Source organism: Cetorhinus maximus, unplaced genomic scaffold, assembly GCF_964194155.1.
Source record: "Cetorhinus maximus unplaced genomic scaffold, sCetMax3.hap1.1 HAP1_SCAFFOLD_807, whole genome shotgun sequence".
Taxonomy (NCBI): domain Eukaryota; kingdom Metazoa; phylum Chordata; class Chondrichthyes; order Lamniformes; family Cetorhinidae; genus Cetorhinus; species Cetorhinus maximus.
The window spans coordinates 28,432-44,665 of record NW_027596749.1 but is presented as its reverse complement, the minus strand read 5'-3'; the positions used below and the strand labels follow the sequence as shown (position 1 = coordinate 44,665).

At 48.4% G+C, this 16,234-nt stretch overlaps 1 protein-coding gene across 1 annotated transcript in view; it reads left to right on the top strand.

The window, feature by feature from the left end:
* plxnd1 (plexin D1) overlaps nucleotides 1–16,234 on the top strand; it is a gene marked incomplete at its 3' end in the record, with an annotated part of 127,196 nt that overhangs the window by 86,096 nt on the left and 24,866 nt on the right. Inside the window, exons 15-19 of the mRNA XM_078535998.1 lie at nucleotides 4,877–5,016; nucleotides 7,826–7,996; nucleotides 8,227–8,317; nucleotides 8,996–9,223; nucleotides 14,064–14,210. Of these exons, the coding sequence (XP_078392124.1) occupies nucleotides 4,877–5,016; nucleotides 7,826–7,996; nucleotides 8,227–8,317; nucleotides 8,996–9,223; nucleotides 14,064–14,210 (777 nt within the window). The remainder of the gene's footprint in view (nucleotides 1–4,876; nucleotides 5,017–7,825; nucleotides 7,997–8,226; nucleotides 8,318–8,995; nucleotides 9,224–14,063; nucleotides 14,211–16,234) is intronic.

Genomic DNA, 16,234 nt, shown 5'->3' with positions numbered 1-16,234 from the left:
AGGTGTTTCTCATGTGTCGGTGCAGATTCGATGGGCCAAAGGGTCTCTTCTGCACTGTGTGATTCTGTGATTCTGTGATTCTGTATCTGTTATTCTATATATAAACCACCTGAACCCCTCGATTAGATTCCAGTCTGTAACTCACTCCCGGGTATCTGTTATTCTATATATAAACCACCCGAACCCCTCGATTAGATTCCAGTCTGTAACTCACTCCCGGGTATCTGTTATTCTATATATAAACCACCTGAACCCCTCGATTAGATTCCAGTCTGTAACTCACTCCCTGGTATCTGTTATTCTATATATAAACCACCCGAACCCCTCGATTAGATTCCAGTCTGTAACTCACTCCCGGGTATCTGTTATTCTATATATAATCCACCCGAACCCCTCGATTAGATTCCAGTCTGTAACTCACTCCCGGGTATCTGTTATTCTATATATAAACCACACCGAACCCCTCGATTAGATTCCAGTCTGTAACTCACTCCCGAGTGTGTGGTGAGGCCACAGCTGGAGTACTGTGTGCAGTTCTGGTCGTACCATTATAGGAAGGATGTGATTGCACTGGAGAGGTTGCAGAGCAGATTCACCAGGATGTTGCCTGGGATGAAACATTTAAGTTATGAAGTGATGTTGGATAGACTTGGGTTGTTTTCGTTGGAGCAGAGAAGACTGAGGGACGACCTGATCGAGGTGTACAAGATTATGAGGGGCATGGACAGGATGGATAGGGAGCAGCTGTTCCCCTTAGTTGAAGGGTTAGTCACAATGGGCCATAAGTTCAAGGTGAGGGGCAGGATGTTTAGGGGGGATGTGTGGCAAAACCTTTTTTCCCAGAGGGTGGTGATGGTCTGGAATGCACTGCCTGGGAGGGTGGTGGTGGCGGGTTGCCTCACATCCTTTAAAAAGTACCTGGATGAGCACTTGGCACGTCATAACATTCAAGGCTATGGGCCAAGTGCCGGTAAATTGGATTATGTAGGTATGTCAGGTGTTTCTCATGTGTCGGTGCAGATTCGATGGGCCGAAGGGTCTCTTCTGCACTGTGTGATTCTGTGATTCTGTATCTGTTATTCTATATATAAACCACCTGAACCCATCGATTAGATTCCAGTCTGTAACTCACTTCCGGGTATCTGTTATTCTATGTATAAGCCACCCGAACCCCTCGATTAGATTCCAGTCTGTAACTCACTCCCGGGTATCTGTTATTCTATATATAAACCACCCGAACCCCTCGATTAGATTGCAATCTGTAACTCACTCCCGGGTATCTGTTATTCTATGTATAAACCACCCGAACCCCTCGATTAGATTCCAGTCTGTAACTCACTCCCGGGTATCTGTTATTCTATATATAAACCACCCGAACCCCTCGATTAGATTCCAGTCTGTAACTCACTCCCGGGTATCTGTTATTCTATACATAAACCACCCGAACCCCTCGATTAGATTCCAGTCTCTATCTCAGTTTTAAATTTTTAACTGAACCCTTCATTTGATTTGAATTTTTTGTTAGTTCTGAAATTTTCTCTGCTTTACACTTTAATTCTTTGAACTATTTATTGAAATAAAGCTCAGCTGGTAGATGCTGTTAAATGGTTTTCCGTTGTTTGTCCACTTCCCTGACTGGCGCCTGTCCTCTGGGATCTGAGAATTGCTACATGTGGACTGCATGGTTTCCAGGACGCTTCCGGCCACTTGGAGTCTGTTGCTGGAGTCTGAATTGAACCAGAGAATGTACTGCAACTTCAACAAAGGGAGGGAGCATTCTTTGTAACTCCTACAATAACCCAGGAAACACCTGGATACTGAGATGTGGACAATTCTGTCTTAAACCAGTTCCTGTAAAGGGAATTGTTTCATTGTCTTTGCACTGTAAGCTATCCTGGAGGACCACTGAACCTGTAAGCTGTACAGCTCATGGCTCTGAGTGTGAGAGTTTGACAAAGAGCCGGCTGACAGGGAACCTTTCACAAACAGTCAAGGCCTCGACTTAGAGCCAGTGTCCGAAGCTTAAAAAAAACCCAATCGGTGTGACATACAGTGAATGGGTGGTCCCTCAACCACAACCCAATGTCCAGTCCCCACACCAACCCCAATACCTATTCCCAACTCCCACCCCATTCCCCACGCCCACCCCAATGCCAATTCTGCACACCCACTCCATTCCCCACCCCCATCCCTATGTCCATTCCTGTATGTCACACTGATTGGGTTTTTTTATTAGCTTTAAACGCTGGCTGTAATGGGCATTGGGCTGGGGTGGGGGTGGGGAATGGACATTGTGGTGGGGTGGGGGAGTGGGGAATGGACGGTGTGGTGGGGTGGGGGAGTGGGGAATGGACGGTGTGGTGGGGTGGGGGAGTGGGGAATGGACGGTGTGGTGGGGTGGGGGAGTGGGGAATGGACGGTGTGGTGGGGTGGGGGAGTGGGGAATGGACGGTGTGGTGGGGTGGGGGAGTGGGGAATGGACGGTGTGGTGGGGTGGGGGAGTGGGGAATGGACGGTGTGGTGGGGTGGGGGAGTGGGGAATGGACATTGTTGTGGGGTGGGGGAGTGGGGAATGGACATTGTGGTGGGGTGGGGGAGTGGGGAATGGACAGTGTGGTGGGGTGGGGGAGTGGGTAATGGACATTGTGGTGGGTTGGAGGAGTGGGTAATGGACAGTGTGGTGGGGTGCGGGAGTGGGGAATGGACAGTGTGGTGGGGTTGGGGAGAGGGGAATGGACAGTGTGGTGGGGCGCGGGAGTGGGGAATGGACAGTGTGGTGGGGCGCGGGAGTGGGGAATGGACATTGTGGTGGGGCGCGGGAGTGGGGAATGGACATTGTGGTGGGGTGCGGGAGTGGGTAATGGACATTGTGGTGGGGTGGGGGAGTGGGGAATGGACATTGTGGTGGGGTGCGGGAGTGGGGAATGGACATTGCGTTGGGGTGCGGGCATGGGGAATGGACATTGTGGTGGGGTGGGGGAGTGGGGAATGGACAGTGTGGTGGGGTGGGGGAGTGGGGAATGGACAGTGTGGTGGGGTGGGGGAGTGGGTAATGGACATTGCGTTGGGGTGGGGGAGTGGGTAATGGACATTGCGTTGGGGTGGGGGAGTGGGTAATGGACATTGCGGTGGGGTGGGGGAGTGGGGAATGGACATTGTGGTGGGGTGCGGGAGTGGGGAATGGACATTGCGTTGGGGTGCGGGAGTGGGGAATGGACAGTGTGGTGGGGTGGGGGAGTGGGGAATGGACATTGTGGTGGGGTGCAGGAGTGGGGAATGGACAGTGTGGTGGGGTGGGGGAGTGGGGAATGGACATTGTGGTGGGGCGCGGGAGTGGCGAATGGACATTGAGGTGGGGTGCGGGAGTGGGGAATGGACAGTGTGGTGGGGTGGGGGAGTGGGGAATGGACAGTGTGGTGGGGCGCGGGAGTGGGGAATGGACATTGAGGTGGGGTGCGGGAGTGGGGAATGGACATTGTGGTGGGGTGCGGGAGTGGGGAATGGACAGTGTGGTGGGGTGCGGGAGTGGGGAATGGACAGTGTGGTGGGGTGGGGGAGTGGGGAATGGACATTGTGGTGGGGTGGGGGAGTGGGGAATGGACAGTGTGGTGGGGTGGGGGAGTGGGGAATGGACATTGTGGTGAGGTGGGGGAGTGGGGAATGGACAGTGTGGTGGGGTGGGGGAGTGGGGAATGGACAGTGTGGTGGGGTGCGGGAGTGGGGAATGGACATTGTGGTGGGGTGGGGGTGGGGAATGGACATTGTGGTGGGGTGGGGGAGTGGGGAATGGACAGTGTGGTGGGGTGCGGGAGTGGGGAATGGACAGTGTGGTGGGGTGCGGGAGTGGGGAATGGACATTGTGGTGGGGAATGGGCATTGGGATGCGTTGAGGGTGGGGAATGGACAATTAAGTGGGGGTGGGGAACGGGTATTGGGCTGGGGTGGGGGTGGGGAATGGGCATTGGGCAGGGGTGGGGGTGGGGAATGGACATTCCACTGGGACTGGGATGTTGAGGTGGGGGTGGGGAACGACCTTTGGGATGTGCACCATTATTATCTCACAGACCAATGCACACGAGGTGTTATTATTCACATCAGTGTTGCACTTAGTAATCTTGGGAGACCTCCGTCAGGTCATCCGTCCCTTCACACTGTCTAATATCACACTGTTTCTCAATAAGTATCTGCAGATTTGTTGGCCACATGATGGGCAGAATTTTGCCCTCATTGGGCAGGCGGGCGGGGCAGGCGGGCCTGGGAGTGGACGCGAAGCTGACCACCACCCGCGGTCGGGCCCCCGCCACGATTTCATGCTGTCTGACCAATTAACGGCCAGCCATTGTGAATCGTGCGCTGCAATGATGGGCACTGCCGGGGTGGGGGTGGGAGGAGGGTGAGCGTTGAAGTGTACACATGCGTGGGGGAGCGTGCTGTGAAAGCTCCCTGAAGATACAGAGCTGCCTCAGGGGACTTGTTAAATATGAGTTTTGAAAGTTTTTTTAAAATCACTGATTGAAATCTCGTCCCGCCCGTGGATGAGCTTTCACCAAAAATGCAAAGGCCGCTTGGCCTATTTGCCCACCTGCCAACTGAACGGTTGAACAGGCAGTGAAAAAATTGATTCAATTCATTGATTAAGGGCCTTAATAGGCGGTTTAGTTGTTGGTGGGTGCACTGCCGTCGCCTCGCACGCGCACCAAGTGAAATATCGCCATGGTGAGCGATGAGGTCACCGCGCACTATTTTACTGTCGTTTGGGTCGGGCACGCGCCCGCACTATAAGAGAAAAATTCTGCCCTATGGGCTTAATTGGATGAAGAGAAACTGCCCAGATGTTAGTCTAGCTTTGAGTTCTGTTTGTCTTTATCCTGACCAGCTTCCAGAAGTCTACACAGTATATCCAGATCAAGGGCCCAAAGCTGGAGGGACCAAAGTTACCATCAATGGCACCAACCTACACATTGGTGCTGCCTTGAGGGTCACCGTCAATGGCTCCAAGGACTGTACAGATCTAAAGTAAGTCATTCAGACATCAATCCATCAATGTTTATATCCAGCCTTATCCCCTCTACGCAAAAGAACATGTAGAAGTCTAAATAGAGGAAAGCAATCGATGTGGCTGTGAAGGCAGTTTTTAAAGTGACATCAATATTTATATTTCACCTTAAGCTTTCAAGAGGCCTTAATGTACCTGTCCAGGACTTGGAGTTGTCCCTCTCATCAACAACAATGTATATTTATACAGTGTCTTTAATGTTACTCGAGCATTCTAAAAAATGACACTGAGCTATGTAAGGAGACAATAGGTCAGGTGACCAAAGGGATAGATTTTGGGGTCTTGAAGGAGGAAGGGGAGGTAGAGAGGTGTAGGGAGGGAATTCCAGAGCCTTGGGTCCAGGCACTGAAGGCACAGCCACCAATAGCAGAGTGATTAAAATCAGGGGGCACTCAACAGGCAGAAAGATCTCGGAGAATTGTGGGGCTAGAGGAGATTACAGAGGCAGGATCAACCAAGCCTGGAGGGATTTGCAAACATTGATGAGAATTTTAAAATGAGCGGAAATAAAGCACTGCAGATGCTGGAAATCTGAACTAAAAACAGAAACTGCTGGAAATGCTCAGCAGGTCAGGCAGCCTCTGTGAGAGAGAGAGAAACAGAATTACCTGAACAGTTCAGTTTCACCTGAACTGGGAAAGGTAGAAATGTAAGAGGTTTTGAGCAAGAGAATGGGGCAAGGATGGGAAAAGAACAAAGGGAAGGTGTGTGATAGGGCGGAGGGCAGGAGAGGTTAAATTATAAAAGGTTTCATGGTGCAAAGGGATTGATAGTGGGACAGGTAAAGAAACAAAAGATGTGTCTAGTAGGGGTGTCAATGGCTGGATCCTGAATAGCAGCCGTCCAAAAGCAAAGAAAAAGGCAAATGAGAAAGAGGAAAAAACAAAACCTGCAAAGAAAAATGAAACCAAATGGAGGCAGAGATCACAGATCACAGATCACAGATCACTGATCACTGATCATAGATCACAGGGTACAGTCGGAACTTTCTGAACTCAGAAGGCTGAAAAGAGCCCAACTGGAGTTTAGGTGCTGTTCCTCCAGTTTGCGTTGAGCTTCATTTGGAACAGAGCAGCAGGTCAAGGACAGAGATGTCAACGTGAGAGCACGATGGAGAATAGGCCACCAATAGCTCAGGGCCATGCTTACAGACTGAACAGAGGGGTATTCTGCAAAGCAGTCACCCAATCCACATATGGTCTCCCTAACATAGGCCACATTGTGAGCAGCAAATATGGCATTTTAAATTGAAAGACGTACGTGTAAATCATTGGTTCACCTGGAAGGAGGGTTTGGGCTTTAGAAGGTGAGGAGAGAGGAGGTAAAAGGGCACGTGTTAATCCTCCTGCTCTTGCATGGAAAGGTGCCGTGGGAAGGGGAGAGGATGTTGGGGTAATTGAGGAATGGATCAGGGTGTCCACTAATGCCTCATTCCAGGGTGTTTGCAGTTCTAATGCCCCATACCGGGGTGTTTCCAGTTCTAATGCCCCATTCTGCAGTGTCTCCAGTCCTAATGCCCCATTCCGGGGTGTTTCCAGTTCTAATGCCCCATTCCGGGATGTCTCCAGTCCTAATGCCCCATTCCGGGATGTCTCCATGTCTAATGCCCCATTCCCGTGGAGGGCACAGTCCCTTTGGAATGCTGACAGGGGAGGGGGTATTTGGTGGTGGAAATGGTGGAGGATGATCCTTTGAATGGGGTGAAAGGTGAGGATAAGGGGAACCCTGTCATGATTCAGGAAATGGGGGGGACCTGGAATGGGTGAGGGTAAAAGTAAAATGTGGGGAGTGAAACAGACACAGTCGAGGGCCCTGTCAATGTAGACTGCAGTGGAATCCTCATGCGATGGGTGATCATCTCTTACCCTGCCCCGAAGGTGGTTAATTTCTTATTCGCTGTGATTCATCAATACATGGTGTCTCCAGTTCTAATGCCCCATTCCAGGGTGTTTCCAGTTCTAATGCCCCATTCCGGGGTGTTTCCAGTTCTAATGCCCCATTCCGGGGTGTTTCCAGTCCTAATGCCCCATTCCGGGGTGTCTCCAGTTCTAATGCCCCATTCTGGGGTGTTTCCAGTCCTAATGCCCCATTCCGGGGTGTTTCCAGTCCTAATGCCCCATTCCGGGGTGTTTCCAGTCCTAATGCCCCATTCCGGGGTGTTTCCAGTCCTAATGCCCCATTCCGGGGTGTCTCCAGTTCTAATGCCCCATTCCGGGGTGTCTCCAGTTCTAATGCCCCATTCCGGGGTGTCTCCAGTCCTAATGCCCCATTACGGGGTGTTTCCAGTCCTAATGCCCCATTCCAGGGTGTTTCCAGTTCTAATGCCCCATTCCGGGGTGTTTCCAGTTCTAATGCCCCATTCCGGGGTGTCTCCAGTTCTAATGCCCCATTCCGGGGTGTCTCCAGTTCTAATGCCCCATTCCGGGGTGTTTCCAGTTCTAATGCCCCATTCCGGGGTGTCTCCAGTTCTAATGCCCCATTCCGGGGTGTTTCCAGTTCTAATGCCCCATTCCAGCGTGTTTCCAGTTCTAATGCCCCATTCCGGGGTGTTTCCAGTTCTAATGCCCCATTTCGGGGTGTTTCCAGTTCTAATGCCCCATTCCGGGGTGTTTGCATTCTCCATTCCAAGGTGTACCAAGCGTCTTCGACTTTCACGATGTGCCTTGGGGAGGTTTGCACGATTTAATGTTCTAGATAAATGTAATTTAAAGTTGTAGAAATTTTCAATCGGAATTCGTGAGTTTCTGATTTGTTTTCCTTTTTGTTAAGACGGACCCAGAATTCTATTACTTGTGTGATGCCAGCCCTGTCTGTACCTGAGACAGCTATTCCCATTTGTGTCCTCTTCGAGAAGAAATATTGTATCGGCAAGAATGTGACCTTCAGGTATCGGGAGAATCCATCAATAAATGGTATCAGCCCAAACACCAGCTACGTCAGGTAAGAGAGAATTATGCACAATGGAGGTAAGGTCCATGTATGACTCTCATCTCTGTATTGAACTTCCAGTCAGTATTGCTATATCGTCATTGACTAAGTTATCTCAAGTTGGCATTGGCAGTTTGCCCAGGGACTGCTCTAGTTCCCCTGCAGTGTGGAGTAATCACATTACGATAAACAGTTCCACGTGTTACTGCCCACTGTTGTAACCCGCTGCTTTCTCCCCACAGCGGTGGAAGACGAATCACTGTGAAGGGGCAGAGATTTAGTTTAGTACAGAGCGTACACATGGCGGTTGAAGGCGTTGGAAAAGCTCAGTCGGTGAGTTCTTAACATTGTCTTTCAACAGCTACACAGAAATGTTTGTTTTACACAGTCGATGTTTAAAAGGCCGGTTCTGGAGTAAATACAATTAATGTAATGTTAATAAGAATCATTTGCTTTTAATATGTGGAATGTTTGTTTAATAGTACAGGTGTTAAGGATGGGAGTGTGTTTAAAAGAGCAGCCTCATGTTACAGTGTTTTCAGAGAGCGATTTTCTGTTTATTGGGAAATGTGGGCAAAATAATGAAGGTTTGTTTTGGTGCGATCAGGTCTGTTCGTAAAGGAGTGAGCGAGTGATGCCGGGACGGGGGGAGCGAGTGATGCCGGGACGGGGGGAGCGAGTGATGCCGGGACAGGGGGAGCGAGTGATGCCGGGACGGGGGAGCGAGTGATGCCGGGACGGGGGAGCGAGTGATGCCGGGACGGGGGAGCGAGTGATGCCGGGACGGGGGAGCGAGTGATGCCGGGACAGGGGGAGCGAGTGATGCCGGGACGGGGGAGCGAGTGATGCCGGGACGGGGGAGCGATTGATGCCGGGACGGGGGAGCGATTGATGCCGGGACAGGGGAGCGAGTGATGCCGGAACAGGGGGAGCGAGTTAGAACGGGACAGGGTAGCATCATCGGAACAATTGTGATTATTAATATGTACATCTCTGTTCATATTTATACAGGTCTGTGTAGTCGAGAGTGACTCTCTTCTCATCTGCCCTTCCCCTCCCTATTTGGTTTCTGTGGTGAACATTCATTTCTATATTAATGGGATCCGCTACCAGGAACCTGTGTCTTTGTCACGTGACAGTGCAGCACTCACCCTGCAGTATTACAATGACCCACACTTCTACCGCAAGGAGAAGCTGATTAAACACCATGAGGGGGAACCCCTCACACTGGTCATTGAGGTAGGTGACTCATGAGGCTCAACCCTTGTTTTATAATATCTCTCGTATGGGAGCTCCTGCGACCGGATAAGAATGTAAACTGTCAGTGTGTTGAAGGCCCTGTTGTAAATCCAGTAACCATTCTCAACCCCCAGAGCCTTTTGTGCGAAGGTACAGACTAGTGCACTTCTACAGGGCATGGAGACCCTCTGTTTCACACCCCTCCCATACTTTTAGCTTCATTCAGTTAGAGATATCCTGTTCCTGATCACTGTGCACTCACCCCTGAGTCCTCTTTCACTCTCAGTCTGTATGCTCCCTGTGCCCTCTCCCTCTCAGTCTCTTGCTCTCACCATCTCTCTATCTCTCTCTGTCTCTCTCTCTATGTTCCCCTCTCTCACTCTGTCTCATAAGAACATAAGAAATAGGAGCAGGAGTAGGCCATTCGGCCCCTCAATCCTGCCCTGCCATTCAATAAGATCATAGCTGATCTGCCCCAGGCATCAACTCCTCTTTCGTGCCAGCTCCTCATAGCCCCCAACGCTCCAATATGTCAAAATCTATCTACCTCCTCTTTAACTACTTTCAGTGATCTAGCCTCCACAACTCCCTGAGGTAGAGAATTCCAGATATTCGCCACCCTCTGAGAGGAAAAATTCCTTTGCATCTGAGTTTTAAATGAGTGTCCCCTTATTCTGTAACTATGTCCCCTAGTTCGAGATTCCCCCTCTAGTGGAAACATCTTCTCAACATCTACCCTGTCAAGCCCCCTCAGAATCTTGTACTTTTCAATAAGATCACCCCTCATTCTTCTAAACTCTAATGAATAAAGGCCTAACCTGTTTAGCCGTTCTTGATAAGTCAACCCCTTCATCCCAGGAATCAGCCTAGTGAATCTCTTTTGAACAGCCTCCAATGCCAGTATATCCTTTCTTAAATACAGGGACCAAAACTGTACACAGTACTCCAGGTGCGGCCTCACCAACACCCTGTACAGCTGTAACAAGACTTCCTTATTTTTAAGCTCCAACCCCCTAGCAATACAGGCCAAAATTCCATTTGTCTTCTTAATTACTTGCTGCACCTGCATGCTAACTTTTTGTGTTTCATGCACAAGAACACCCAGGTCCCTCTGTGCTGCACTTTTTTGGAGTCTCTCTCCATTTAAATAATTGTCTGCCTTTTGATTCTTCCTACCAAAGTGCATGACCTCACACTTTCCTACATTAAACCCCATCTGCCAAGTTTTTGCCCACTCACTCAACCTGTCTATATCCCCTTGCAGATTCCTTATGTCCTCATCACAACATGCCCTCCCACCTATTTTTGTATCGTCACAAAATTTGGATACATTTGCACCCCCCCCACCTCCAAGTTATCAATATAGATAGTAAAGAATTGAGGTCCTAGGACTGATCCTTGTGGTACTCCACTAGTTATGTCTTTCCAACCTGAGAAAGACCCATTAATCCCGACTCTGTCTTCTGTGTGTTAACCAATCCTCAATCCATGCTAGTACATTACCCAATACTGTGAGCTCCTATCTTGTGCAATAACCTTTTATGTGACACCTTATCGAATGCCTTCTGGAAATACACATATACTACATCGACCGGTTCCCCTTTAACAATTCTGCTTGTTATATCCTTAAAGAACTCTAGCAAATTTGTCAGATATGATTTTTCTTTCACAAAACCATGTTGACTCTGTTTAATTGCTTTAAGCTTTTCTAAATGTCTTGCTATTTCTTCCTTAATAATGGACTCTAGTATTTTCCCAATGACAGATATTAGGCTGACTGGCCTACAGTTTCCTGCTTTTTGTCTCCCTCCCTTCTTGAACAGGGCATCACATTAGCCGTTTTCCAACCCGCTGGGACCCTCCCGGAATCCAGTGAGTTCTGGAATATTTCGACCAATTCCTCCACTATCTCTGCAGCCACTTCCTTTAAAACCCTTGGATGCAGGCCATCAAGTCCTGGTGACTTGTCTGCTTTTAGTCCCATTAGTTTGTCAAATACTTTGTCCCTCGTGATAGAGACTGTTACAAGATCTTCCCCCCCATTAGCTCCTTGCTTATCTGATATCTTTGGAATGTTTATAGTGTCCTCCACCGTGAAGACTGATGCAAAATATTGATTTAAATTATCTGCCATTTCCCTGTTCCCCATTATCAATTCTCCAGTCGCATCCTCCATTGGTCCCACTCTCACTTTAGCTACTCTCTCTCTTTTTATATACCGTAGAAACTCTTGCTGTTTATTTTTATATTTCTTGCCAATTTACTTTCATAATCAATTTTCTCCCTCTTTATTAGCTTTTTAGTCATTCGCTTCTGGTTCATAAAAAATTCCCAATCCTCTGGTCTATCACTAGTTTTGTATGCCTTAGTTTTTGATTGGATATTCTCCTTGCCCATCTTTATTAACCATGGGTGGTTCATCCTTCTCATTCAGTCCTTCTTTATGACCTGGATAAATTTTTGCTGAGCGTTATGAAATATCTGCCTAAATGTCTGCCACTGCTCATCCGCTGACCTTCCCCTTAGTCTATTTTCCCAGCCCGCTTTAGACAACTCTTTCTTCATACCTCTGTAATTGCCCTTATTTAAGTTGAGGACACTGGTTTGAGACCCGAGTTGCTCAAACTGAATTTGAAATTCTACCATGTTGTGATCACTACCCCTAGAGGATCCTTAACTATGATATCTCTTATTAATCCCACCTCATTACACATTGCTAGATCTAAAATAGCCTGTTCCTGGGTAGGTTCTGCAGCATATATCTCTAAGAAACAATCCCTGATGCACTCTACAAATTTGTCTTCCATGTTATCCCTGCCAATCTGTTTTGTCCAGTCAATATGCAGATTAAAATCACCCACGACAATTGTAGCACCCTTCTTACACACCTCCATTATTTCCCAATTTGTACTTTGTTCTACAGTGAGGCAACTCTTCGGGGGCCTATAGACGACAGCTACATGTGACTTCTTCCCCTTGCTATTCCTTATTTCCACCCAAACTGATTCCACATCACGATCTATTGTAACTGTATCACTACTCACCACCGCACTGATACCTTCCTTTATTAACAAAGCTACCCCACTTCTTTTTCCTTTTTGCCTATTTTTCCAGAGTTCCCGGTCATTGTCACCCTGCAACCATGTCTCTGTAATAACTATCAAGTCATATTCATTTATTTCTATTTGTGCCTTCAACTCATCTGTCTTGTTACAAATGCTGCATGCATTTAGATAAAGAGCTTTAAGCTTTGACTTTTTACCAATATGACTCATTCTGGTTCTAATTTCTGCTGCACTCTTCTGCTTATATTTTCTGCTCCTTCCTGTCACACTTTGATTATCGTTTGCCTCTTCACTGCCCTGCACCTCTGCTCTCTCGTTCCTTTTTGATTGGTTAAACTTCCCTTCAATTGAACCCTCCCCCTGCTAATTAGTTTAAAGTCCTATCCGCAACCCTAGTTATATGATTCGCCAGGACACTGGTCCCAGCATGGTTCAAATGAAGCCCGTCCCAATGGAACAGCTCTCTCCCTCCCCAGTACTGGTGCCAGTACCCCATGAATTGGAACTCATTTCTCCCATACCTATCTTTGAACCACGCATTAACCTCTCTAATCTTATTTACCCTACGCCAATTTACCCTACGCCAATTTACCCTATGTCAATTTGCATGTGACTCAGGTAGTATTCCGGAGATTATTACCTTTGTGGTTTTGCTTTTTAATTTAGCCCCGAGCTGTTCGTAGTCCCTCAGCAGAACCTCTTTCCTAGTCCTACCTATGTCATTGGTACCTAAGTGGACCATAGCAACTGGATCCTTCCCCTCCCACTCCAAGTTCCTCTCCAGCTCAGAAGAGACGTCCTTAACCCTGGCACCAGGTAGGCAACACAGCCTTCGGGACTCTCTGTCTTTGCTGCAGAGAACAGTATCTATTCCCCTAACTATGCTATCCCCTATTACTGCTACATTTCTCTTTTCTCCCCCCACTTGAATGGCGGTCTGTACCATGGTGCTGTGGTCAGCTCGCTCATCCTCCCTGCAGTCTGTGTCCTCGTCCACACTGGGAGCAAGAACCTTGTACCCATTGGTCAAGGGCACTGGCTGAGGCTCCTCCAAAGCTAAATTCTGGATCCCCATACCCGCCTCACTCACAGTCACACCCTCCTGTCCCTGACCACGATCCAAATTTGATGTAATTAATCTAAGGGGTGTGACTGTCTCCTAAAACAGTGTCCAGGTAACTCTCCTCCTCCCTGACGTGTCGCAGTGTCCGCAGCTCGGACTCCAGTTCATCAACTCTGAGCCGAAGCTCCTCAAGCAGCCAACACTTGCTACAGATGTGGTCACCGTGGATGGCACTGGTGCCCAGCAGCTCCCACATACTACAGCTGCAACACATCACCTGCCCAGCCATCTCTATTCTATTTAATTAATTAAATTGGTTAAATATTTAAAAAATGAATTTCTTCACTGTACTCTTCAGCTGCAATAACATCTCCTGATTTAAACCACTTGGCCAATCAAAAGAAATACAGAAGAAATACCCACCAATCATCTACCTGTTTTCCTTTGATATCACACTTCAGCCCTGACAGGTCCCGTTCTCTCGCTCTCCTCTAGGAGCTGCTGACCGCCTGTCCCAAGGCCCTCTTCTCACTCTCCTCTAGGTGCTGCTGACTGCCTGTCCCAGGGTCCTCCTCTCGCTTTCTCTCTCTCTCTCTTCCTCACTCTCTCTCTCTCTCTCTCCCTCACTGTCTCTCTCTCTATCTCCCTCTCTCTTTCTCCTTCTCTCACAGTCTGTATGCTCACTGTGTCTTGTCTCTATCTTCTCCCTTAGAAAATACAAGACAACTTGAAATTGGCACCAGAAGAATACAAAGTGATGATTGGCTCTTTTCCCTGTGACATCTACGTTGTGAAGGGAAAGATTCATTGTGCAGTGAATGTCTCACTGGAATCCGATGAGAGACAGTTGCCAGTCATAGTAAGTAAGAGAAAAGGGAGGAAATTGTTAACCAGACACAATGTGCTCCTCTGTGTTTGGACTATTCCAAGTGAGGAGTTTCAGATTTGGAGCTCTTCATCATCAGATATGAAGCATTAAATCCACCCCGCCGCCCCCCGGCGCTCTGGGTGAAATTCCCCTCCCACTTCATCCCCCCCTCCCCCAACCCCCCTCCCTTCCTTCCCCCCCCCCCCCCACCCCACCCTCCCTCCCTCCCTTCTCTCCCCTCCCTCCCCCTCCTCCCCCCGCTCTGGGTTAAATCCCGCCCCCCCGGCACTCTGGGTTAATCCCCCCCATGCTCTGACCCTCCATATTTCTCAGGTTCTGATTGGGTTAGACCCAAATAAGCAAAGAGGGACTTGCATTTATATAGCGCCTTTAATGACATCAGGAGGTCCAAAAGTGCTTCAGAGTCGATGAAGCCTTCTGTTGGAATCTCCGAATCCAATTAATCCCATCCCCTGCTTGTTCCCAGCACCCTGTTAACTTCTTCCCTAGTTTCTAATTCCCTTTTGAAAGTTATTACTTAATCTGCTTTCTCCACCTTTTCAGTCAGTGTATTCCAGATCACAACACCATTGCTTAATTATAGGAAATGCAGCAGCCAAACTCCCACCAACAGCATTGAGATAAATCTGACTCAGCAATGGTGATTGAGACATAGACATTGGTTACTGGTGAGAACTCACTGAACATCATTGAATACATCCAGCTAAGAGAAGAGATAGGACTTGCTTTACCATCTCCTCTGTATCACAGCACTTCCGACAGAGCTGCAAACTCCAATTGTGTGCTTAACCCAGTGGTCCGAGACAGCTGTTGCTGTGGTAATGTGACACTTTGACTGCACACACTAATCCTGTGTCTGGCTCTAAGGTAAGCCAGACCAGGCTAAGTGCGTTAATACAGTCTCTGCTCAGGTCTGCTGACAGCTGTGTGCTTCATTGAATTTTATTTAATTGAATTTAACGCTAAGACCTCATACTTCAATGCTCGCTTGGACAGATTATAAAGTCTTTGAGTCTCCCATAGGGCTACAGCACAGACGGAACAGGTTGTGACCAACACACTCAACCTGTGTCCTGATGTAGTGAGCCAGACTGTTCACAGCCTTGATGTTGTACTTGACCCCGAGATGACTGCCTACTGCATACGCAGTCCATCGCCAAGACCACATATATCCACCTGTGTAATATTGCTGACTCAGTTAACATCTCTGCTAAATTCCACATTCGCGGGGCCTGCTCGCCGATGCGTGAAATGATGCGGGGTGATGTTGGGTGGTTGTCCTGACATCATCACGCATCATTTAGATTTCTGCGCGCCCACCGAACTGTCAAAGACCTATTAAGGCCTGTTAAAAACTAATTTAAGCAATTAAATGAGCTGCCCATCCAACCTTAAGGTTGGCAGCAGGCAAAAAGCCCAGGCGGCCTTTACATTTTTCATGGAAACTCATCCACGGGCGGGATGAGGTTTCATGAAATGTTTTAAAATTCAATAGAAACTTTTAAAATAATTCTTTGACATGTTCCAGCTCATGTGACAGTGTCACATGAGGGGACATGTTTTAAAAGTTTTTAATTACTTTATTTCAGTTTTTAAATATCAAACTGATCTCCCTGAGGCAAATTTCTGCGCTCTCTCGCACACACACCTTAATTGGCCCACCCAGGTAAAATGGCGGCGTGGCTCCGATCAGGGGCGCTGATTGGGTTCACGCCCACCCCCGCCCCTGCCCCCGCCTGTCCCCACACAACCCCCCATCGGGGGAAGATTTTTCCCATAGGTTTGACTATTTTAATGCACCCCTGGCTGCTCTCTCACCTTCTACCCTCCATTAACTTGACGTCCAAATTCTGCTGCCCATGTCTTAACTCACAGCAGATCCTGTTCACTCAAGTCCCTGTACTTGCTGACCAACATTGGATCCAGGTCCAGCAAAGCCTCAATCTAAAATTCTCAACCTTGTTTTCAAATCCTTCCATGGCCTCACCCCTCCC